The following is a 25322-nucleotide window of genomic DNA, read 5'->3' as shown; positions in this document are numbered from 1 at the left end:
GCATGCCGTTCAAATATCATGGCCTTTTAGCTGGGTCATTGCAGCTATTAATGTCTCTGGCTGGAGAGACTTCTGGATTGTTGGAGTTGTAGTTCAACTTAAAATACGTGTATTTATAACTAATTTTCACTTTTACTCTAACAAAAAAACAACAACAATATCCTCATTTTCAAAAAGCAGTTAGCTTATTGAAAACTTAATTGGAGGATGGCTGCGCGCCGACCCCGCCCACTAATTAATATTCATGATTGTAACTTTAAATAAGGAGAGCTGTCAGTGTTCTACGGGTGCTGTCGCGTGCGGTCTGGTGTTGACTCTCTTACCTGAACCCAAGACGAGACTGTTGTCACCATGTCTAAACCACTGTCAGACCACGACAGGAAAAAGCAGATTTCTGTGAAGGGGCTCGCCGGTGTGGAGAATGTGGCAGACCTAAAGACAAACTTTAATCGCCATTTGCATTTCACGCTGGTGAAGGACAGGAACGTATCCACGAGACGGGATTATTACTTTGCGCTCGCGCACACAGTCAGAGACCACTTGGTAGGCAGATGGATCAGAACACAGCAGAGTTATTACGAGAAAGACCCCAAAGTAAGTTCGTGCATGTTGAGGTTGCACTAAAATAAAAGTCCATGCATGACACGACTGCACCAAAACAAATAGATTTTTGTATGTAATTAATAACTACATGAGTCAGTGAAGCTCCAATAAAATCATTGCATGCCATTTGTGCACTCGAAGAGATGCCCTGCTTGACCACAGCATTGTTGACCTTTTGTGACCCTTCTTCACTGGGATCAGCACCCTATGCAAAATATAAATAATCAGGATTCAACTTTAGCACATCTTTGGTGGTGTAATATAATTTTTGCAATGATTTCAAATAGCATGAACATACAGATCTCAACTTGGGGAACATGAATGAGTATTTAAGATGATTGCGCTCTGTCATGTGCATGCATAAAGCATCTTGAATTTTGATGATTATGCTGGTGATTTTTCATCTTTAAATAAAAAAAGGAACTAATGACACAATATTATCATTTTAACATCTATTTTATGATCCATTTCAAAGCATATTTCATTGAAATGTAACTAGTAAATGTAACATGTGTTATATATCTTTTATCACTATTAAAAGGACCAAGCAGCAGAAACTGCTTTAAAAAAATGTGTCAGTATTCAGGGAATCAAAATCTGAGTCTGAAGATGGGAGATGAAACCACAGCTCAGCATCCCTGACCTTTTCCTCTCCAGTCCAGCCTGAAATCCCTGGATGGAAGAGGTGTCTAGGATATAAAGGTCAAAAGTTGCTCCCTAAAAGAAAGGTCACTGTAGAAACATATATGGGAGGAAGAAGTGACATATTTCAGCCTTATAATAAATCAGAGTTACATAAAGACTATTCCATCCCCTTTACAGGAAATATCATAACCAAAAATGACCTGGACTTCTGCGGAGAGTTCAATTCGGCTCTTTTTTTCTGTAGGTGGACATCAGCAATAAACTTTGACTTGATCATTAAAAGCTCCAATGTGACTGCAGAAGTGATATGAGAAACCGGTTCCATGAGTTCAAATCTTTTGGATGCTATGAAATGGCTGGTGTGGGCAGAAGTGTGTGGTTTACCTAGACACCGCCATCTTTTTCATAGTTTAAACTGTTTTCAACATCTTGTACGACACATTGGTCTGCACTCAGACCTTCTTCATTAGCTGCTTTACAGAATAACATTACACACTCTGTAACCTTTGCTGGTGACCTCACTGCTGGTTATTTTTGCTGGAGTCAAAATGCCAGTGTTACATAACACCAGTGACCTTCCCCTATCTCTGACTAGCCTGTTTCAGCCCATCGTGCAGCCACACGCCCACCCTCACCTCCACTGTCTCTTTCTCTCTCTTGCTTTTCAAACCCAACACCAAAGGAAGGCCTAAAATGTCAAAGGCTACAGCAGGGATGGTGTCAGATTGCCATGTGTAAATGATCCCTCTGCCAGGAAGTAGTTTTTAATAAAGTCTAAAAATATTTCCTAGGCTGAGAGTGGTCCTTGGAGAGCTTGACTTGGTAACCATAAATCAATATTTCGTAGTACATAACTATTATGTAAACAATGTTCCTGTATTTTTTAATATATGTTAAAAAATAACGAATAAAGAAAGACTTATTCTGTATTATCCTTCTTGTGTCTATTAGCGTGTTTACTACCTCTCCCTGGAGTTCTACATGGGCCGTACCTTGCAGAACACTATGGTGAACCTGGCACTGGAGAACGCTTGTGATGAAGCCATGTATCAGGTAAGAATACACAATGAAGCCAGTGTAATGCTTTCGGTGATTGTTTGAAACCACTGATTCATTACATACATTGTTCTTCAGCTGGGTCTGGATATGGAGGAGCTGCAGGAGATGGAGGAAGATGCTGGACTGGGAAATGGAGGCCTTGGCCGTCTTGCCGGTTAGTAATCTGACCTCAGGTTTGAAAGAGGAACCATCATCTTCGGTATAAATTTTTTGAACTCTGCAAAAGAAAGTCTGAAAATATTGGAACAGCCTGTTTCTGAAAATTTCAAAGCTATAGAACTTTTCAAAGGCACGATAAATCTGTTTCTGAAAAGACACACTCACCCTTGGTCTCTCTCTGTTTTTGTTGGTTAGCTTGCTTCCTGGACTCTATGGCTTCTCTTGGCCTAGCTGCCTACGGTTACGGCATCCGCTATGAGTTTGGTATCTTCAACCAGAAAATCTCCAATGGCTGGCAGGTAGTTTAAGTTACCTTTAATTAAAAATTACTTGATAAAAAAAAAAAACACTTAATTTAAAGGGATAGTTCACCCAAAAATGAAAATTATGCCATTAAGTACTCAGTCATATCGTTCCAAACCCGTAAGGGCTTTGTTCATCTTCGGAACACAAATTAAGATATTTTTGATGAAATCCGAGTGCTTTCTGACTCTCCATAGACAGCAACACAACTGACACGTTCAAGGCCCAGAAAGGTAGTAAGGACATTGTTAAAATAGTCCATGTGACATTAGTGGTTCAACCGTAATTCTACGACGCTACGAGAATATTTTTTGTGCACAAAGAAAACTAAATAATGACTTTATTCAACAATTTCTTCTCAGTTCAGGAGAGTAACATGCATGCATGTGGTGCCGCTAATGCAGGAGCCGGCGTTCTGACGTAGAACCCGGATGCGCTGTGCCTTGTTTTCAAGCAGAGGAATGCACACGCATGCTTCACGTTACTGTCATGAATGCACATTGAGGTCTGACACGGAAGAGACGATATTGTTAAATAAAATCATTATTTTTGTTTTCTTTGGACATATAAAATATTCTCGTATTTTTATAATATTATGGTTGAACCACTGATGTCACATGGACTATGTCCCTCCTTTCTTTTTGGGCCTTGAACGCATCAGTTGCGTTGCGGTCTATGCAGGGTCAGAAAGCTCTTGAATTTCATCAAAATATCTTAATTTGTGTTCTGAAGACGAATGGTCTTACAGGTTTTGAAAGATATGATATGAGTGATTAATTTCAGAATTTTCATTTTAGCAACCACCCATACCACTTTATTCACCACGCCACACAGCATATTACAACTTTATCCAGAAATATTACCTAAAATTACTCTGCACACATTTAGAATTTCTGATAATATTGATGATTGACAGGTGGAAGAGGCAGATGACTGGCTCCGCTATGGTAACCCGTGGGAGAAAGCACGTCCAGAATATATGCGCCCCGTGCACTTTTATGGTAGGACAGAGCATCACCCAGATGGAGTGAAATGGGTGGATACTCAGGTATAGCATCATCCCCATTCATAAAGCTGTGTTTGTGTGTGTTAATACTATAGTCATAAACCCATTACATTTTGTTTCCACAGGTTGTCTTAGCTTTGCCCTATGACACTCCTGTACCCGGATACAGAAACAACATTGTAAACACCATGAGGCTGTGGTCTGCCAAGGCCCCTTGCGATTTCAACCTGAAAGACTGTGAGTACCAGCAACAGTTACCATACAGTCCTGTATCGGACATGTTATTTTGTAAATTTTTTGGGGTGAAATCCAGTCATTCCAATAGGAATCTAGAGAAGCTTACTTCTGCCATGGAATAATAAAAAAAAGTAATTGTGCCTTTTTATCTGAAAATGAAATAGTGATATGTAAACTCGCACTTGCAAGAACAAAGTCAGAAATGTGAGAAAAATTGACAATTATATTTTTCATTTTTATTCAGTGGTGGAAACAAGCTATCATAAGAATCCGGGCGCGAAGGCACCTTTTTGCCTGCAAAATTTTGCAATGTGACCAAACCTTGTCCACCTTAAACATTCAAGATGGTGTTTGACTCGCATGTTTTCCTCCCTTCCTCAGTTAATGTCGGTGGCTACATTCAGGCCGTGCTGGATAGGAACCTGGCGGAGAACATCTCTCGTGTGCTCTACCCAAATGACAACGTCAGTAAACACACAACTGATCCTCAACTTAAATGAATAGGCCTAGTTCATTCGGAAAAGCATATTTGGTCTATATTTACCCTCAAGTCATTTCAATCCCAAAATGAGAAATCTTGAGGAAAACCTTAGCAAACACCTAAATTTGCATAGAAACAACACAGAACACCCTAGAAACATCAGAACAACATCACTCCATCAAACATAAAACTTAAGCAACCACTTATCAACCAGCTATCATCACTCTAGCAATCACTCAGAACACCCTAGAAACCATCTATCATCGTTCTATCAAACAGAACTCTCTAGCAACCCACACAGTAGAAATCTGTTGTTGGCTGCTCATACAGTGTACGAAAATCTAGGCTTTCAAGCTGTTAAAAAGGACACATCAAAAAATATCTCGGTCAACTTTACATACCTGCCTGAAGCTTTCGGTCCCTGTCTTGTAGTTTTTTGAGGGTAAGGAGCTCAGATTGAAGCAGGAGTACTTTGTAGTGGCTGCGACTCTCCAAGACATCATCCGCCGCTTCAAGGCCTCCAAGTTCGGCTCCAGGGATATCGTGCGCACGGACTTCAGCACTCTGCCTGACAAGGTTGGCATATCTAAATATCTTCTAAAGTCTCACTGAAAGATGTTTGTCTTGAAGTTGAAGGATGTAGGTGTCACAGCTCTGCTCTTTGACATTACTCTCTCTTTTTGTTTGGCTGCTTTCAGGTGGCCATTCAGCTGAACGACACTCACCCTGCCTTAGCCATCCCGGAGCTGATGAGAGTGCTGGTTGACGAAGAGAAACTACCATGGGACAAGGTCAGACATTTTTACTGTAAACATTATAATTGAATCAATCTTTTATTTAGTTTCATACAACACTGAATGACTCATAACACCAGAGGGCAACAGAGTACAAAGAAGCTAAGTCTCAAAAATCATTCTGAACATCATTACATTCACTGTTTGTTATGCCTTACATTATTTGTAAAAGTGTTAAAAATCTGAAGTTTCTCTTAAAGGAATAGTTCACCCCAAAATGAAAATTTTCCTATCATTTACTCACGCTCATATCGATCCAAACCTGTATAAGTTTCTTTTTATGTTGAACACAAAAGTAGGTATTTTGTAGAACAAAAAAAAGTTTTGTTGTCAATGAGGGCACATTGACTACATTCTTCAAAATATATTCTTTTACGTTCAACAAAGAAACTCATACAGGTTTGGAACGACATGAGGCGAGGGTAAGTAAATGAGGACAAAATTTTCATTTCGGGGTGAACTATTCCTTCAATACAAATGAAGTCTACTGGATAAGTTGTAAGCCAAACTATGTTGATTTCCTCACTCTCTGCAGGCATGGGACATCTGTATCAAGACCTGCGCCTACACCAATCACACTGTGCTGCCTGAGGCTCTGGAACGCTGGCCTATCGACCTCTTCCAGACCCTGCTGCCACGGCACCTCGAGATCATCTATGAAATCAATCGCCGCCACCTGGAGGTCCGACTTCAACAGAGCACAAAACTAAACACATTTTTACACTGAGCATTGTGGTCATGCTTTTGCCTTCATCAAATCAGCCAAATCTTGTTTCTTTATTAACAGCCATCCAAAATGTATATAATATATTATTTTTAACACAAACTATTATTAAAAAGTTTCAGGTCAGTACGATTAAAAAAAAAAAAAATGAATACTTTGATTTAATGAGGATGTATTTAATTTATGAAAAGTGACAGTAAAGACGTTTACAATGTTAAAAAAAGGAACTTCAAATAAACACTGTTCTTTTGAACTTTCAATTAATGAAAGAATCCTGCAAAAAATGGATCACAGTTTCCACAAAAATTTTAAGCAGCACAGCATTTTAAACCTTTTTCTTGAGCACCAAATCAGAATATTAGAATGGCTTCTGAAGGATCATGTGACACAAAGAGCTAAGGGCAGTAGAATAGAAAACAGTTATTTCAAATTGTAATAATATTTAACAATATTTTTTTCCCATCAAAAACAAAAATTTACCAACCAAAAAGTTAAAATGGTAGCGAATAAATCATTATCAATCCTAAAAGATGCCATAATTGCAAAAAGTGTGTTTTGTGAGTGTGTTGTATACAGAACCCATTCTGTTTGTTGTTGTAGCGTGTGTCCTCTCTTTACCCCGGTGATATGGACCGCTTGCGCCGCATGTCTCTCGTTGAGGAGGGCGGACAGAAGAGAGTCAACATGGCTCATATGTGCATCGTCGGCTCTCATGCAGTCAATGGTGTTGCACGAATCCACTCGGACATCCTCAAAGCTACCGTGTATGTATTCAAACACACCATGTTAGTCATATCTTTACATACATTCACATGGTACATGCCATTTCACAATTAATTCCTCAGATTGAAATTCAAGTCATCAGATTCGGATCATTAAGTTAATGAACTGAACTGAATCAGTGAACAAATTGTTCTGTTTACACAAAACGGACTGAACGATTTGCTGCTGAATTGTTCTTACTGACTCAATCTCCAGTCAGTCATTCTCAGTGAATAATTGACTTCTACTGGTTCTGAATGACATGAGTAAATAATGATTACTATTCATTTACTAAATAGATTCAAAGACTTCTATGAGATGGACCCACACAAGTTCCAGAATAAAACCAATGGTATCACCCCTCGCCGTTGGTTGGTGATGTGCAACCCTGGTCTGGCTGAAGTCATTGCAGAGGTTGATGCAGTCATTCATAACTTCATATGTTGCTTGTTACCATAACTGACTGTGACAGGATCTCTGAGTGTCAGCAGACGTTTGCGTGCGCTAATTGTAGTTTTATATAATGAATAATATCATGGTGTGATAGCCTTATTTCTGCTCTAAATTCTTTGCTCACATGTTAGAAAATCGGAGAGGACTTCATCCGCGACCTGGATCAACTGAAAAAGCTTCGTGATTTTGTCAATGACGAGGCTTTTATTCGAGATATCGCCAAAGTTAAACAGGTTAGAAAGAAAGGATGTGTGGCACATATCAATGGCCCAGTAGGTTTGGAATTTAAAACTGATTTAAGTTCTCACCTCTTCTAGGAGAACAAGATGAAGTTCGCTGTGCTCCTGGAAGAGCACTACAAAGTGAAGATCAACCCCAACTCAATGTTTGACATTCAGGTGAAGAGAATCCATGAGTATAAGAGGCAGCTGCTCAATTGTCTGCACATTATCACTTTCTACAACCGTGAGTGACTCCTGCACTTTCATTGATTTGTGTGCATTCTCACTATCACTATTAATCAGGGATGTTTTCTCTGAGGAGCATTTTAATCATTTTTGGATTTCCCCATCACTTTTACCATTTTTTTTTCTTCTTACCATTGCTATCAGTCAAGGGTATTTTCGCTCATGAGAATTTTACTTTTTTTTTTGGAAGAGAAAGTAAGCATTAATAAATAATTGATATTATATACCATAAAATAACAATATTTGCCCCCTTCTCCTTATTGCTATTAGCCATGGAGGAGAAATTTTTTAACTTTTTTAGAAAAGGAAAAAATAATAAATTAATGACTGATTTATTGATTTATAAAAGTGTTAAAGTAAAATATATGAACAAATAACCATAACACAAAAATAAAAATATTTTGCAAAAATAAAATGTAACACTGTCTAACACACACATCATCAGATAAAGCTATAGAAGGTCTAGAGAAAGGTATTATGACATTTTTGGGGTGTTACTTCTACTTTGCAGGCATCAAGAAAGAGCCTAACAAGCATTGGACCCCAAGAACAATTATGATTGGAGGAAAGGTGATCTTATATGATTTAAATGCAGCCAGATGTTTATTTAATTCTGTTGATTTATCTGATGATTATGTTCTTCTCAATTCTTCCCAGGCTGCTCCAGGCTATCACACTGCTAAAATGATCATTCGTCTCATCACAGCTATTGGTGAGGTGGTCAACAATGACCCTGTAGTGGGCGACCGCCTCAAAGTCATTTTCCTGGAGAACTACAGAGTCACCCTTGCTGAAAAAGGTGCCGAATTACAACATATGCAACTATGTTTAAATGCTAAAGTAATTTTATTTGTTTTATTTTTAATCATTTAAATATTTTAATCATAATTTAAGTTTTGATACTTGAAGATATATATTCACAGGCCTTTTCTCTCGGAACATGCAACACAACTCCTTGTTCAGGCTCTTGTTCTGTCCAGACTTGACTATTGCAATGCTCTCTTGGCAGGTCTTCCAGCCAATTCCATTAAACCTCTACAATTAATCCAAAATGCCGCTGCAAGATTAATCTTTAATGAGCCGAAAAGAATGCACGTCACGCCTCTGTTCATCAATTTGCACTGGCTACCAATAGCTGCTCGCATTAAATTCAAGGCATTAATGTTTGCCTACAGAACCACCACTGTCTCTGCACCCCTTTACCTAAATTCATTACTTCAGACTATGCCCTCTAGAAGCTTGCGTTCTTCAAGTGAACGACGCATTATTGTACCATCCCAAAGACACACAAAAACACTTTCACTGACTTTTTCATTAACTGTTCCCATCTGGTGGAATGACCTGCCCAATTCAATCCGTATAGCCGAATCCTTACCCATCTTCAAGAAACGGCTAAAAACTCATCTGTTCCATCTTTACTTGACCCTCTAACTCTAGCACTCTCTATTCTAATTTTATTTTATCTGTCTTTTTATAAAAATAAAAAAAAATTAAATATTAAAAAAAAAAAAAAATTATAATAATAATATTTTTCTGTACTGCGTTAGGCTAACTGAGACTTGTAATAGCACTTGCACGTTGTCGCTCTTTTGTTGGTTTTGATTGCTTCTTATGTCCTCATTTGTAAGTCGCTTTGGATAAAAGCGTCTGCTAAATGACTAAATTAAAAAAATTAATTATATATATATATATATATATATATATATATATATATATATATATATATATATATATATATATATATATATATATATATATCTTTTTCTTTTTTTTTTTTTACTTGAACTTTTATAAGTTTTTGTTCTTGTAGTTATTTTAGAATGTCAGTTAAACTAAATTAAAATGAGAAATGTTGCCTTTGCGACTAGTTGAAAATAAATTAAGTTTAATATTTTTAGTTTATTTCAAGTAATGAAAAAAAAACAAATATATATATATATATAATTTGTTTTTTTAGTTATTAACGGTAATAACCTTATCTACTACAGACACAATCTCCAAACTAACTGATATTAAAATTAATAAAAAATTAAATGTGGTTAATGCATATTAATGAGCTAATTAATATTCATTAGCCCAATTTTCTCTGTATAGTGACATAACCACCATCCATGTTCAGTTCCCCACTTTAAAACCGCTTCCACATATACTGCCTTATTTTCACCTGAAAAGTGAGTCAAGTGACCATAAATATTATGCCTATTAATGTTTTTCTTTCTATCAGCGGTGCCTGCGGCTGACCTGTCCGAGCAGATCTCCACAGCCGGCACAGAAGCTTCTGGAACAGGGAACATGAAGTTCATGCTGAATGGAGCTCTGACCATCGGCACCATGGATGGAGCCAATGTGGAGATGGCAGAGGAAGCAGGAGATGGCAACCTCTTCATCTTCGGCATGAGAGTGGAGGATGTAGATGCTATGGATGCTAAAGGGTTGGGAAAAATACTCATTTTGATACGTTTTAAATGTACCTTTTAAATTATTGTACAGTATATGACACAACCTCCTTCCAACTGGCAGATACAATGCATCCGAGTACTACAATCGTATTCCAGAGCTGAAGCAGGCCATCGACCAGATCGCAGGAGGCTTCTTCAGCCCAAAACAGCCAGACCTCTTCAAGGATATCGTCAACATGATGATGCACCACGATAGGTAGAGAAACAAGAACAAGAAACACATTGCCACAATAAGAATTTAACAGTAAAACAATTACATTAATATTCATATTCTTAAAAAATTGTTACCAGATATGCATCAACCCTGCAAACCAAATTCTTTATTTTAAAAAAATATATATTTTGTATTTTAACAACAACTATTTAATAGGGAGATAATTATAACTTAAAACTCTTAAAGGAGGTTTACTGACCATTTGCTGTTCAATAAAAGTCTGATTGTATGGGTTTAATGTATTCAGTCCAATTACTCTAAATAAAAAATCTTCTATCTGTGACTTTTAAATTAATATAAATAATATGCTACACTAGAAAATATTTATCACATTCGTAGAGTATATAAATTATGTGTTTCTTGCTGCACAGGTTCAAGGTGTTTGCTGACTATGAAGACTACATCAAATGCCAAGAGAAAGTCAGTGCTTTATATAAGGTGAGTGCAAACTGTTTTTGCTACACTGGCAAAAAAACTAAAATTAATAACTTTGTTTATTGATTATTTATAATTCTCTTTGCGTTGACAGAAACCTAAAGAATGGACCAAGAAGGTGATCCACAACATTGCCGGTTCAGGCAAGTTCTCCAGCGACCGCACCATCTCCCAGTATGCCCGTGAGATCTGGGGTGTAGAGCCCACTCTGGAGAAGCTTCCTGCACCTGATGACCTGAAATAAACCTCCACCTGTCCATCTCGAACCAAGAGCAACCAGTAGGATCGAACAACACTAGATGCTCCCTCATCAAGAAACCAGTCTTGCTCTAACTATGGCAACCCGAACGCAATCTGTCAGTCTTCAATCTTAAACGTTCTGCCTCCTTCACTTCACAAACAATCACTAACTTCAAACGTTCAACAGGTAGCATCTATACCAGCATTATTCAGCAAAAATCAAGGCTGCATTTCCCAAAAGCATTGTAAGCCTAAGTAGATCATAGAAACTCTCTACAATCTACATAGGCTTAACTATGCTTTTGGGTAATGTTCTCAATCACATATTCAGAATAAGATGAGGAAACATCACATCCCAGAAGGTTCTTGAAGTTATATTTGGGTTTTGACATTCAGTGGAGTGTTTTCCCCTGTCTGAACCGTTCCAAGTACTGCGTATTTGGAAAAAAATCCAATTAAATCCAATCTTAAACACTGTTGCATTTGGCTGCTAGTTGTTAAAGGATTAGGAACACGCTTAAAATGACAAGATTGTCAGTAATGTGTGCAAATTGGTTGGTGTAGGGGGTCACGGTTGCTTTTAAAGCGAGACATTAAAGCATTGCTCATACATACGTGTGAATTTGTGGTTGTGCTTGTACTTTTAACAGGTTTTTGGACTGTGTAATGAGTAAAAGTCACAAAAATCAAAAAGGTCTCATCAGCTGTTATTAATCATCATAATCACCAATCACAAATACAAGGCCTTTTCCAATGTTTTTTGTTGAAGAACAACGGAATTATGTAATAAACTGCTAATAATCCACTTCGTTGTCTTATTTGTCACCAGTTTGCTAAGAATGAGAATAAGTGTTATGTAAACACACTCGTTGACCCATTCATGCTTGACACTTGAGCACTTCAGTATTTACCCACGTGTGAGACACTCTCACATGCACACAAACAATGTTTTAAATCAGGGGTCAGTTGTGCTTTACGCTGCCAATAAATAATAAATATGACGTGCAATATTATAATGGCTAACCAGCAGTGTCTAGAGCTTGGTCACTCTGCCTCAATTGCGTGAGAAATGCTAAATCCCAACTTGCACTTTCAAACTTGAGGTCATCTCTCAAACTGGCAGGGGACGCAAGAAACTGGCTCCATCTGTCACAATGTGTTTCATGAGACGGTCTACGCTCAGTTATTTGCTCTGGCAGCTGGCGTTGCTCTTCACTGGAGCGATTTGGAGATAAACAGGTCCTGACTTTCCATTCACACTGCAGAATGGGAGGCATTCGATTATCACAGACGTCTGTAGCTTCACTCTACACTCTTAAAAATAAAGGTGCTTCACGATCCCATAGAAGAACCTTTTTGTCTAAATGGTTCCATAAAGAACCTTTAACATCTGAAGAAACTTTCTGTTTGACAAAAGGTTCTTTGTGGCAAAAGAAGGTTCTTCAGATTATAAAAAGGTAAGAAAGAGATGGTTCTTTAAAGAACCTTTGACTTAATGTTTCTTTGTGGAACCAAAAATGGTTCTTCTGTGGCATCGCTTGAAGAACCTTTTGAAGCACCTTTATTTTTAAGAGTGTAACATCATTCTGTGCCAAATGAATGTGGCTAGGATGATTGTGTAATGTCAGTTCCCCTCAAGTTAGCACAGGTGGAGTTCATCATATTAACAGTGAATAACGTCAACTAACTCAATGTTCAACCGGTAGCTTCTCTGTCAGCCTTATTCAGCACAAACTGATGATACAGGATGATAGAGTAAGAAACTTTAAATCTATGCAACCACAAAGAGATTTTTTGTTTTCTTAATTTTGAACTATCGATGGTTTTATAATACATTCATACACATCAATAATCTTTGGGGCAGCTCCCATTATGGAACACATTCTTTTACATAAGGTTTTTTTAAAACTGTGCCCCCCCCCCCCCCCCCCCCCCAGTGGCTGCAATGGTATAGGACTATAGGGATAATTAAGAAAAAAAAAATTATACATATGTTCAAGATTATTATGTTCTCTATTGCCACCTTTAGTTTTCTCAAGAGTTACAACAATAATATTGGAATGAAAAATATACACTGATTTATACACACACACACACACACACACACACACAAGTATAAACAGTTTTAAAAAATATATATATATTTTTTAAAGAAATACAATAAGAAATGTCAATAAATATTATATAATTATTCCAAATACTTATTAGACATTAATGTTATTACTGCTCAAACATTTGGGGTCAGTAAGAGTTTATGGTTTTGAAGGATTCGTATGCCCAGCAAGTCTGCATTTATTTAATAAATAATACAGTAACATTGTGAAATTATTGCAATTAAAAATGTTTTCCATTTTAATATCTTTAAATGCAAGCGTCACATGATCCCTTATAAATCATTATAATAGGTTGATTTGAAGCGCAAGTAACATTTCTTATAATTATCAATATTGAAAACAGCTGTGCTGCTTAATATTTTTGTGGGAACGGTGATACATTTTTTGATGAATAGAAAATTCATAAGAACAGTGTTTATTTTAATTATACCAATTTATTTTAATCATTTGAAACATAAATGTCTTAACTGTCATTTATATCAATTTAATACACCCTTGCTGAAAAAAAATTTAAAAAATTTGAACAGCAATGTGTAAAATAATATATATATATATTTTTTAAATGATATAATTAATGATATAAATATAAAAATATCTAAACATTTACATTTAAACAACTTTTCTTTTTTTGGGGGAATTTTTTTCCATTAATTTGTTTTTTCCCAGATAATATTTCAAAAACTTATTTAGCATTAATTAGCTTTAGTATGATGACAAATAAAAGCTAATTATTTTATTTTGCATAGATGATGTTGTCTTATCAAAAAGGGTCTGAATACATTAAATGGGTCTGTAAATTTAGAAAGGAGGGTCACAAGGGGGTCATAAAAAGCACATCATTTAAAGTATTAAAATGCTGAAAAATCCCAATCACACACAATGGCATCACGATAAAACTTATATTGATACAAGTTTTTATTATTTTTTTTTAGATGTGTGATTTACTCTTTGAAGTCAGTCAGATTTATGGCCTTAGAGTAGATTGAACAAGTATAACCTATTATACTTGTGTTTATGAGGTAAAAGGTTGAACTTTGAGAGTCAGAATACATACGTGTCTGGGCTAAACATCTTTGGTTACTCTTCTACTTTGTGTTATCTGTTCTGTCCCACTCATAATTGCTAGAGTAAACAAAACTTTCTGCCTTTGTCCCACTGAACAGTTAAGCAGAGAGTCCGTAATAATGCCTTAAAATTTATTACTTTACCCAGAATCCCCTCCCCTTTCACATCCATAAGGAGACAAACTCCCACAAAATAATCTACCCTGAGTTGAGCTCTGTTCCTCACAGTAACACCCCACCGGCCCGGACACTGGACCAGCTTCAAGACACAGCAGGTACAAGCACAGAGGTTAGCCAAGGGATTCCAGAGGGAGCACAGCAACTTGTCGAGCTGAGGCATCTCTTCCTGGGCTCCATGGAAAATTTTGTGCTTCAAGCGGTTTAAAACTGGACCTTCTAATCCAGTGCGTTTCCAGCCGAAAGCCTGAGGAATTTCAGAGCTGATTATACAACAAGGCATAACAGTTTCTCTATTTAATTCTATTGAGAATCGCTTTGTATTTCCATTTGATTTAGGACATCCTTCAAGCCACAACAGGTGCGCATGTATGTTTTTTTTATGCTCATATTTGAATCTTTTCTTTTTAGTTTATTTTTTACATTTTATTTTAATTGTATTTAAGGTAATATATGCTTATGCATAGACACTAAAGATTTGATGCATAAACAATTTTTATTTAGATTACTAATTAATTACAAAGAAACAGACAGTAATGTATTGCATTATGAAATTTTGAAGTAGAAAGACTGAAATAGTACTTTATTTTAAAACAATATTCTTAGTTTTATTTACAACCTCGAGATTTTTTTTTATCAAAGCAAAATATATTTGCATCTGTATAATATCTGATATACTAGTGCTTTTAATCATTTGGATAAGCACATCTCTTAAATGATTCGATTTAAATCTGTTTTGTTGGAATACAATTGTTTAGTGATTGCAATGTAATTCTATTTTGATTAATGCATAGCATGACCTATCTCAGAGTCTATAACTGAATTTTTTTTATCAGGGTTTTTGACTAACATACCCTATCTTTTTTTCCCCACAGATAAATTTTACAACCGACTTACTCCTCAAGGCAGAACATTGGGTTATAAACTCTATTCATCACGTGAATTGTGATAACTGTGGTATTTCCTGTTGCTGTTGACTTCTGAGCTATGGCTTTTTCTGACCTGCTGGAGCAGGTTGGCAGCACAGGACGCTTCCAGGTCCTGCATGTCACCCTTTTGAGTATGCCCATACTGATGATGGCCAGCCATAACCTGATGCAGAATTTTGTGGCTGCTGTGCCGCCGCACCACTGCGCCCCCCAAGCCAACATTTCAATGTCCTCCATGAGTGCTGGGGATGTGCTGCAGGCCACTGTGCCCTTGGGCACAAACGGTAAACCGGAATGCTGCAGACGCTACGCATATCCTCAATGGCAGCTTCTGAGCAGCAACAGTTCAGAGAGCCTATGGGAAGAGGGTGTGGAAGAGATAGAGATGCAGAGTTGTGAGGATGGTTGGTACTACAACATGACAGAAATGAGTTCAACTATCATTACTGAGGTAAATGGTAAAAGGCCTAGCATCATTAATGCAATAATTTAATGAATAATTTTTTTAGCTGCAACTTCTGAGTGCAAATACTTGGGGTCACAGCACTCTTTAAAATAAAGGTTCCCAAAAGGGGTTTTGCAACAGTGGCATTGAAGTACCAAGTTGGGTTCCCAAAAGAACCTTTCACTGATATGTTCTTCAAAGAACCATTTTTTCATTCTGTCCATGCTGAAGAAACCAGCGGTGGTGGTTGGCTGTTTTTAGATGGTCTTCCAGTCTGGTCACAGATGATTTGTCAGGCTGCTTCTAGAGTGTTTTTAACCATTTCTCTAGGCATGTTACAGGTCTGCTTAAACCCACTAAAACCATAGACTGATTTTAGCTTTCTTTTTTTCAGCAGGAACATTTTAACAATCTAAAGAACCTTTTCAGAAAGTTTTATGCAATGCACTCTTAAAAATAAAGGTTTCAAAAGAGATTTGCAAGGATGCAACAATTTTTGGTTCCTCAAAGAACTTTTCAATTAACATTTCTTCGTGTGAGGAGCATTTTAACAATCTAAAAGAACGTTTTTCCACTATAAAGAACTTTTTGTCCAATGGAAAGGTTCTATGGATGTTCTTCATGGAATCATCAATGCCAATGATGCCAACTTTCACTTTTAAGAGTGTGTATGATGTCTGTATGGAGTCAATTTAATGCCACATATATATATATGCAAAATAATAAAGTTTTGCAAAATAAAAATAAAGTATTGAGCAAAAAAATTGTTTTGCAAACAAAAATAAAGATTGCAAAATAAAAATAAAGTATTGAGAGAAAAAATTAAAACACAAAGTAAAGAAACAGAAATAAAGAACTGCAAAAATTAAGATATAAATCATTGCAAAAATCAATGACAGTTGTAAAAGAAGCTTAAGAACTTTGATTCTATTTTATCTCTGCAACATTTTCATTTTGCAATGCTCCATTTATTTTGCATTTCAGTCAAGCGTGAGCTTGCGATACCGTTTTCCCTTTGCGCTACACTTTTCTGTGCGTTTCACTTCATGGCACTGTTTTGACGTGGGGGCCAGAGTCAAGAAACTGGGGTGTGTTCAGCGGGCCAGGGTGCAATCATTTCCCGGTTTTAGCGGTTTTGCCATTTTCGGCCTTGAAATATTCTTGCCACCCTTCTAGGTATCGTGTATTGCACGGTAAGTTGATAATGTTGTCATTGTAGTTTTGCATAAATCCACTTTCAATTTATGAAAAACTACGATAACAACATTATCAACTTACCATTTGGTCACCCTAGTAACAAGCTAATGTACCCCATCAATGATTATCCAGTGAAGGACAGGCTGATTTTGTCTACATTATGTTGTACGCAATAGTATGCCTATACCTAATAAAACCACCGCTTAAACTGATCTCTAACTTCTTAAACTTTGGCAAACGACATAGTAATAAGTAACATAATAGTAATCGCATTTAGTTAACAAAACAACACACATTTTAATGTTAGTGAAATAAAAGGAAACAATCAACTTTACCTGGAATCCACCTGCAGGCCTCCGCTCTGCCATGCTGATTTTCCAACCTGTTGCGATCTGCTTCTCCAGCTAATGAAGTGGCTCCGCAGGGGGCCGTGCCCAGGCCCGCTGAAAACGCCCCAGTTTCTTGACTCCGCCCCCCACGTCAAAACAGTGCCATGAAGTGAAACGCACAGAAAAGAGAAGCACAAAGGGAAAACAGTATCGCGAGCTCACTCTTGACTGAAACGCAAAATAAATGGAGCGTTGCAAATGAATTAGTAGGTGTGAGCATGGAAAATAGGAGTTGCAGAGATTCATAAGCTTCTTTTACAACTGTCGAGATTTTTGCATGAACTATATCTTAATTTTTGCAATTATTTCTGTTTGCAAAACTTTCTTTTCTTTTGCAAAACTTTATTCTTTTGCATATATATGTGGCATTAAATTGACTCCATACCTCTGCCCGTCCACAATGCTATATGCAAACAAAATGCAGTCATAATGATTATCATGTGTGTTTTGTTTTTTTCTCTCTTTTAGTGGGATTTGGTTTGTGACCATCGTGCCCTAAAGCAAATGAGTCAAACTACCTATATGGGAGGCGTCCTTGTTGGAGCAGTAATTTTTGGGGGACTTTCTGACAGGTTGTTACAGGTTTTTACTATTAAATATGACAGCAACAACAATATTATCACCATAAATTCTATTATATTACACCTTCTGACCTAGAAATGTGGTATAATTTCCATCTTCTGATGCAGGTTTGGCCGGCGTGTTTTATTGTTGATCTCTAACCTGATGATGGCGGTTGGAGGAACATGTGCTGCCTTCTCCACCTCCTTCACCATGTTTTGCATTTTCCGTGTTTGCTGCGGCATGGCCCTGTCTGGTTTGGTGCTTAATTCCTTCTCTCTAAGTGAGTAAAGTGAAAAACAGCTGTAAATTAGAGGTTGACGCCTATTCAATGTGTAGAGAAAAAAACATCGCATTTGACCAAGTACTGACATTGTATTTGGCGACATCTTGTGGCATGAAGTGTCATTGTTGCTTCTCCTCAGTTGTGGAATGGATCCCCACACGTGTGCGGACAGTGGTGGGCACAGGAACGGGTTACTGCTACACCACAGGCCAGCTGATCCTGGCAGCCCTCGCTTACTGCATCGGAGACTGGCGCTGGCTCACACTGGCTGTCTCTCTGCCTTTCTATGTGTCCTTCCTCTACTCATGGTGAGTCTCCTGCTCACGACGGTTTCCACTTTTAAAATGTGTCAAGTACATTACAAGTGCTGTCAGTATTTGCCACTTCTTTTTGGGTTACATAACAAATACACTACAATTTAAAACTTTGGGTAGGTATTGAATAATTTACCTCCCTTACCTAAGATATAGTAAAAACAGTAGGCCTAATGTTGTGGAAAGAGTACTACAATATTTTACTCAAGTAAAAGTACCAGTCTAAAAATCTACTCAAGTAAAAGTAAAAAGTAGCTCATTTAAAATTTACTTAGTTACTTTTTAACAGTGGGATAAGCCAAGGGTGTCAAACTCATATACAGTATGGATATAACAAAATATAGATATATATATAGTATAGATATAACCCTAATTAAACATCTTATCCAGCTATAGCTGGATCGGATGTGTTAAATTAGGGTTATATCTATACTAATCTAATCATTTAGTCTTATTTGAAAGCTACATGGTATGTGTGTTGGAGCAGGGTTGGAACTAAACTCAGCAGGGCTGCAGCTCTCCAGGAACTGAGCTCGACACCCCTGGGATAAGTCTATAAATCTCTAACTAGTTGTTTTTAATTAAAATAATCCGTTATTTAGAATAATAAGACATTAGGGCTGTTACCAGGCAAATTAAATCAGTATCAACAAAATTCATCTTTGCAATGCAGAGGAAACACAGAAGCTTCATCTGAAGTGGCATTTAGATGCATTTACATACTGTTTAATGCAGGACATGAATGCATTTAACCTGCAGTTACAAATGCAGAAATAATGTATATACAAGACATAAAATGTTGCATACTCATTTGAAATTATATATATTTTTTTTAAATCAAAATATACTTTAAATGTGAAATTAAAACCGCCAGTAGGTGTCACCAAGTCACTGTTAATAAGTGAGTCACAGAGACGCAAAACTGTTGTGGCTGTGTTTGGGATTTTTTGTTGTTGTCGAAATAGAGCAAAAACAGGCAATATGGTGTCTAAAACGCGTCTCTTAACCCTTTAAAACCGGCTGTCTCGTCGCCGACACACGAAACCAAGCTGTTTTCATGTTACCGTAACTCTTCAACCGTTTGCACCATCACAATAATTCAAATTGCTCCTGACAGTAAACAATATGCGCTTTTCGGCAATATATTGCTTATTACGGTAATTTCTTGCGCTCCGTCGACAAATGACGGCTGATTTCCGGGAGAGCGGGGAGGGAGAATTTGAATGGAGAGATAGGGAGCGCGGAGTTTTGGATGGCATAAAATAATAAACGAAACAAACAAAAACATGGTGAAGGTGGAGTAAACAGCACAGGAGTCGATTGGGATGATTTTTGATGAGACTTTGGGAGCAGTCTGAGTGAGACTTTTTCACATGTAGTGTGTGCATCGCTATAATGAGTCCGTGCGTGTAAATGTGCATGCATGTATAAATGTATGCGTGTATGAACAAAAAAGCCTCCTGAATGAAAACTGTGCAACCCAGTGTCCCAAAACTACTTGTATATATGTAATATAGTTGAATTTTGAAGTAAGAAGTGTTGGATTATTTCGATCACGATTTTTCTCTTTTTTATAAATAAAAAACAGAAAATGTTTTACTGTTGTTTTTTATTTTTGTCTATTTAAATTCTGTTTACAAACTCAACACACGACATTAATGGTCAAAAACTGTACTTTTTTGAAAGCCGTCTGTTTTCTGAATAAAATGACACCTTGCACTTGAAAATAGCACATTCTGTTAGAATTTTACAGTCAAATAAACAAAATATGTAAAAATGACCTATTTTACCCTTAGGTTTTAAAGGGTTAATTAATTTCTTGCTTATTGAACTGTAGTAAAAAAAAAAAAAAAAAAAAAAAAAAAAAATCCTCCCTCCCACAAGAGTCATCTAAGAGGGGAATTCACCCCATTTTCAAAAATGAAACTCAGGACCTGAATGAATGTCTGTAAAAATCCTGATTGGAGAATCAGTATAAATAAGTCTACATGTTAAAAAGAAGCCTTTTTTATCATGTAGATAAAAATAGAGATAAAAAAGGCCATTTAAAACATAGATCACGCCCGCTCCCTGAGAAAGTCAATATTTTAATTTTCTTTAATAAAAGCTAGAGACGCCAGAATTCTCTATTACATGTTCAAATATGTTGTGCTATGGTATGCTGAGGAAATCTCTCTCTCTCTCTCTGAAGGGCCTTTTTATTTTAAAAATGTGCTTTATGGACCTTTTTCTGTTTGCTTTGAGGCATTTGTAAACTGCAGTAATAAAATAACTTGAAATTTTCAACATCTTTTTACATCATTTATTTTTGCACCAAATTATAGAGAGTAGTATGGATAACTGTATTGATAAGTATCGTATCAGTATTGATAAAATGTAAACTATACCCATCCCTACCCCAGAATCGATCGCAAAATCCACAGAGGGGGGCCCCTCCGGGAACACTTACTGAGGGCCCCCAAAACACTAAACACGCCCCTGCTCCTGGCCATTATTTACTGCAGTAGTTTCTCCAGGGAGCGATTTTTTTTTTTTACTCCGTAATTAATGTGTTTTAAAATGTAGCGAAGTACAATACTTCAATCTAAATATACTTAAGTAAAAATAAAATTACAGATTTTAAAAATTACTTTAAAAAGTGGAAGTACACAAAAAAGCTACTCAATTACAGTGATGCAGGTAAATGTAATTCATTACTTTCCACCTCAGGTTGAGTAGTATTAGGCTATAACAACAGATTTTTTTTAAATATATATTTTAAATTTTAATAATTTTTTCCTGTAATGGCAAAGCAGAATTTTTTAGCAGCCACTATTTCAGTCGTCACAAGACGCTTCAGAAATCATTTGAATATGCATATTTTGTGCTCAAGAAACATTTTTAAAAATTTGTGTTGCTTAATATGTTTGCGGAAACTGAGATACTTTTTCTTTCAGAATTAAAAAAAAAATAGAAATAATTTGTAACAATGTGTAAGTCTTTACTGACACGTTTGATCAATTTCTGAATAAAATATTAATATTTTTTTTTAATTCATATTAACCCCAAACATTTGAACGGTAATGTATATTAATCTTTTAAATAAATTAATAATATTAGGTTGTAAATAATTTAAATAATAATTAAATAACATTTATTTATTGTTATTTTAGTATATAATATAATAGCCTATGAATGTATTTTTATTACTAAAATAATAAATAAATGCATATGCTTATTCATTATTTATAATTTTTGTTAACCAAATGACAATCTGCACAAAGCAATCCTCAACACATTATGCCTATATATATATATATTATGCCTATATATATATATATATATATATATAGGCTATTAAAAACTCCTTGTAAGAAGTCATCCACTTGAAAGTCTTTGTATATTTGGCATATATGTGACCCTGGACCGCAAAACCAGTCATAAGTAGCATGGCTATATTAGCAATAGCCAAAAATACATTGAAAGTGAAGTGACGTGACATGTGGCCATGTATGGTAACCCATACTCGGAATTAGTGCTCTGCATTTATCCCATCCAAAGTGCACACACACAGCAGTGAACACACACCCGGAGCAGTGGGCAGCCATTTATGCTGCGGCGCCCGGGGAGCAGTTGGGGGTTCGGTGCCTTGCTCAAGGGCACCTCAGTCGTGGAATTGAGGGTGGAGAGAGCAATGGTTATTCACTCCCCCCACCAACAATCCCTGCCGATCCCGAGACCTTTGACTAAAATCATTTGGATATCAAGTAAGGATTATGTTCCATGAAGATATTTCATAAATTTCCTACCGTAAATATATAAAAACTTATTTTTTGATTAGTAGTATGCATTGCTAAGGACTTCATTTGGACAACTTTAAATGCGATTTTCTCAATATTTAGATTTTTTGCACCCTCAGGTTCCAGATTTTCAAATAGTTGTATCTCAGCCATATATTGTCCTATCCTAACAAACCATACATCAAAGGAAAGCTTATTTATTCAGCTTTTTTGTATAAAAAATGGACCCTTATGACTGGTTTTGTGGTCACATATGAAGCAGTATTGGATCTGATGTAGTGGATTCTAGTCACATTATTATCTTCTGCAGGTGGTTCTTAGAGTCTGCTCGGTGGCTGGTCTTGACCAAGAGATCAGAGCAGGCAGTAAAAAACCTCAAAACGGTGGCTCGCATAAATGGACGGCATGCAGAAGCTGACAAAATCAACCTTGAGGTATGACATTATGTACTGTCCTATGACGCATCAATTTCAGAATCACCTGGGTCATTCCGAATGCTTATTCTGTTGTTGTTGTGCATGCAGATGTTGCAAGAGTCCATGAAGAAGGAGATGGCCTGTTCAAAGGGGTCTTACAGCGCTCTAGACCTCCTGCGCACATCCTCAATGAGAACCATCACTGTGTGCCTCAGCGCAGTCTGGTCAGTCACTCAATCCTAGCATTTCATTCAGTACCAACCAGCATTTGAAAACGACCACATTTTTGACCTTTGAACTGTAACATCTCAGGTTCTCAACCAGCTTCGCCTACTACGGCCTCTCCATGGATCTGCAGAAATTTGGGGTCAGCATTTATCTTATCCAGATCATCTTTGGAGCGGTGGATATACCAGCCAAAATCTTGGTTACAATATCCATGAGCATGTTAGGACGAAGACCATCTCAGTGCGGAGCTCTTGTACTGGCTGGCGTAATGATACTCATTAATCTTCTGGTGCCTTATGGTGAGAATTTGAGCCTGGTTGGCAGTAGAGCACAGTAATAATAAAGCTGCACTCTCATTGTCACATGGGGCTATTAGTTTTCAATAGCTGTTATTCCAGTGAGATCTGGAGGTTTGTCTGTCCTTCAATATCACAGAAATCGAGACCCTGGCATTTCAAGTTTGACATTCACATGGCTGATGGGGTACCTAAATATACGTGACTCATGTTTTTGTGCATGTGCAGACCTGCAATTGTTACGCACCAGTCTGGCAGTGATAGGGAAGGGCTGCCTGGCTGCGTCTTTCAGCTGCTGTTACCTGTACTCTGGAGAGCTGTATCCCACAGTCATCCGGTAATTAACTAGTGTCAGCATCATCCTAAAACAACAACCATAAAAATTACCTACTATTCTGTTTAATTGCATTTGTCCACAAGGTTGAAACCATGTGTTGGACGGACATTGGGGGTGGGGGTAGTAATAATCTTATAATAGTCTTATAATCTTAGATGATATTAATTATTAGTTATATTGGTTTATTTAAATAAATTACATAAGAATTTAAATAGATTTAAGAGGATAAAGAAAAAGAAGAGTAATCAAATGTATTACTTTTTTGTCATGTAATCAATTTGAACTACTGCAATAAAAGTGCCGCTGAGGCAGATCAGCCTAATAATATATCTTTTTAAACCTTTTGTCATCCTAACAGTAAACAAAGCATTATCAAGAATAGCAAATATTGGGAGAGATAATTTGTTCATTTTTAATTAGTGAGAGTGGCTTATCCCCTTCCATATCTATGGTTATGGCCCTGCATTGTCCATCACTTTGTTTCTTTTTGACAAGATCCACAGAATCACATACTATTTTTCAGAATAATGATGCCAACTTACGTAATTTTCTTCTGTGTCTTCTCAGTCAAAACGGAATGGGATGGGTGTCTATGATGGCTCGATTTGGAGCGATGGTGGCCCCCATGGTGCTTCTTCTTGGGGAGGATTTCCCATGGCTGCCTGCTCTTATATACGGAGGAGCTCCAATTCTCAGTGGGATCTTCGCCTTCTTTCTTCCAGAAACTCTTGCACAACCTTTGCCTGATACTATCCAGGATGTGGATGACAGGTAAGCTGGTGGTGGCCAGATTCACATTACAGTTTTGTGCTAGTTTGATCTGATCCACAAGACATGATGCAACTTATGTGTTGCGTCAGAAGTTAAAGTGTAAGTGGCATGAGCGAAGTGTCATGTGTAAATGGGTAACCATAACATGTTTTTTTAATCTTTCACTTATTACAGAGGTTTTGCATGGAAAAAAGACAAAACATTACTTGAAAAAGAGGATTTGGCCAAGAAGGATCCCAGCTGTGTCATCCTGAAAGAGTCTGTTTGAGATGGTCACTTTACAGCATCTGTACACAGTATTGGAACACAAAAATAGAGATGATTATTGCCATACAGAAGATAACTTTAGAGTTAATATGATGAAAACAACCAAAGGTTATGAAAGAGTTTCCTTGAATTGGAATGGTAAATGGTGTGGAGCATCTTCTTATTTTTCTGACTGTAATTAATATGTTAAAAATATTATTCACGTGTACAGAGTGAGAGAAATAGTGCCTTGAATGGAGCTTTTTGCTCTTTAGAAATCTTTTACGGTTTTATACAGGTCCTTCTCAAAAAATTAGCATATTGTGATAAAGTTCATTATTTTCTGTAATGTACTGATACACATTAGACTTTCATATATTTTAGATTCATTACAACACAACTGAAGTAGTTCAAGTCTTTTATTGTTTTAATATTGATGATTTTGGCATACAGCTCATGAAAACCCAAAATTCCTATCTCAAAAAATTAGCATATCATGAAAAGGTTCTCTAAACGAGCTATTAACCTAATCATCTGAATCAACTAATTAACTCTAAACACCTGCAAAAGATTCCTGAGGCTTTTAAAAACTCCCAGCCTTGTTCATTACTCAAAACCGCAATCATGGGTAAGACTGCCGACCTGACTGCTGTCCAGAAGGCCATCATTGACACCCTCAAGCAAGAGGATAAGACACAGAAAGAAATTTCTGAACGAATAGGCTGTTCCCAG

At 36.9% G+C, this 25322-nt stretch overlaps 2 protein-coding genes across 2 annotated transcripts; both read left to right on the top strand.

Annotated features, from left to right (window-relative positions):
- Positions 1 to 275: 275 nt before the first annotated feature.
- On the top strand, positions 276 to 11846 carry LOC306855794 (glycogen phosphorylase, muscle form-like). Its single transcript, XM_079394673.1, has 20 exons — positions 276 to 594; positions 2200 to 2301; positions 2383 to 2461; positions 2662 to 2765; positions 3686 to 3817; positions 3901 to 4012; positions 4394 to 4476; positions 4926 to 5069; positions 5192 to 5284; positions 5823 to 5969; positions 6612 to 6775; positions 7073 to 7187; positions 7358 to 7459; positions 7544 to 7691; positions 8205 to 8263; positions 8351 to 8492; positions 9918 to 10125; positions 10214 to 10348; positions 10738 to 10804; positions 10896 to 11846. The coding sequence occupies exons 1-20, from the start codon at positions 352 to 354 to the stop codon at positions 11043 to 11045; spliced, it is 2529 nt and encodes an 842-aa protein (XP_079250799.1). The 5' UTR covers positions 276 to 351; the 3' UTR covers positions 11046 to 11846.
- Positions 11847 to 15383: 3537 nt separating this feature from the next.
- On the top strand, positions 15384 to 24612 carry LOC306855945 (solute carrier family 22 member 6-like; the record flags this gene model as incomplete). Its single annotated transcript, XM_079394918.1, has 10 exons — positions 15384 to 15776; positions 17825 to 17928; positions 18046 to 18200; positions 18343 to 18511; positions 22607 to 22730; positions 22821 to 22936; positions 23025 to 23239; positions 23465 to 23573; positions 24141 to 24344; positions 24519 to 24612. The coding sequence occupies 10 exons, from the start codon at positions 15384 to 15386 to the stop codon at positions 24610 to 24612; spliced, it is 1683 nt and encodes a 560-aa protein (XP_079251044.1).
- Positions 24613 to 25322: the final 710 nt, after the last annotated feature.

The sequence above is a fragment of the Barbus barbus genome (assembly GCF_936440315.1).
Source record: "Barbus barbus genome assembly, chromosome: 36".
Lineage (NCBI taxonomy): Eukaryota > Metazoa > Chordata > Actinopteri > Cypriniformes > Cyprinidae > Barbus > Barbus barbus.
Note: the sequence above shows the minus strand (reverse complement) of the source record. Positions and strands in the feature narration are given on the sequence as shown.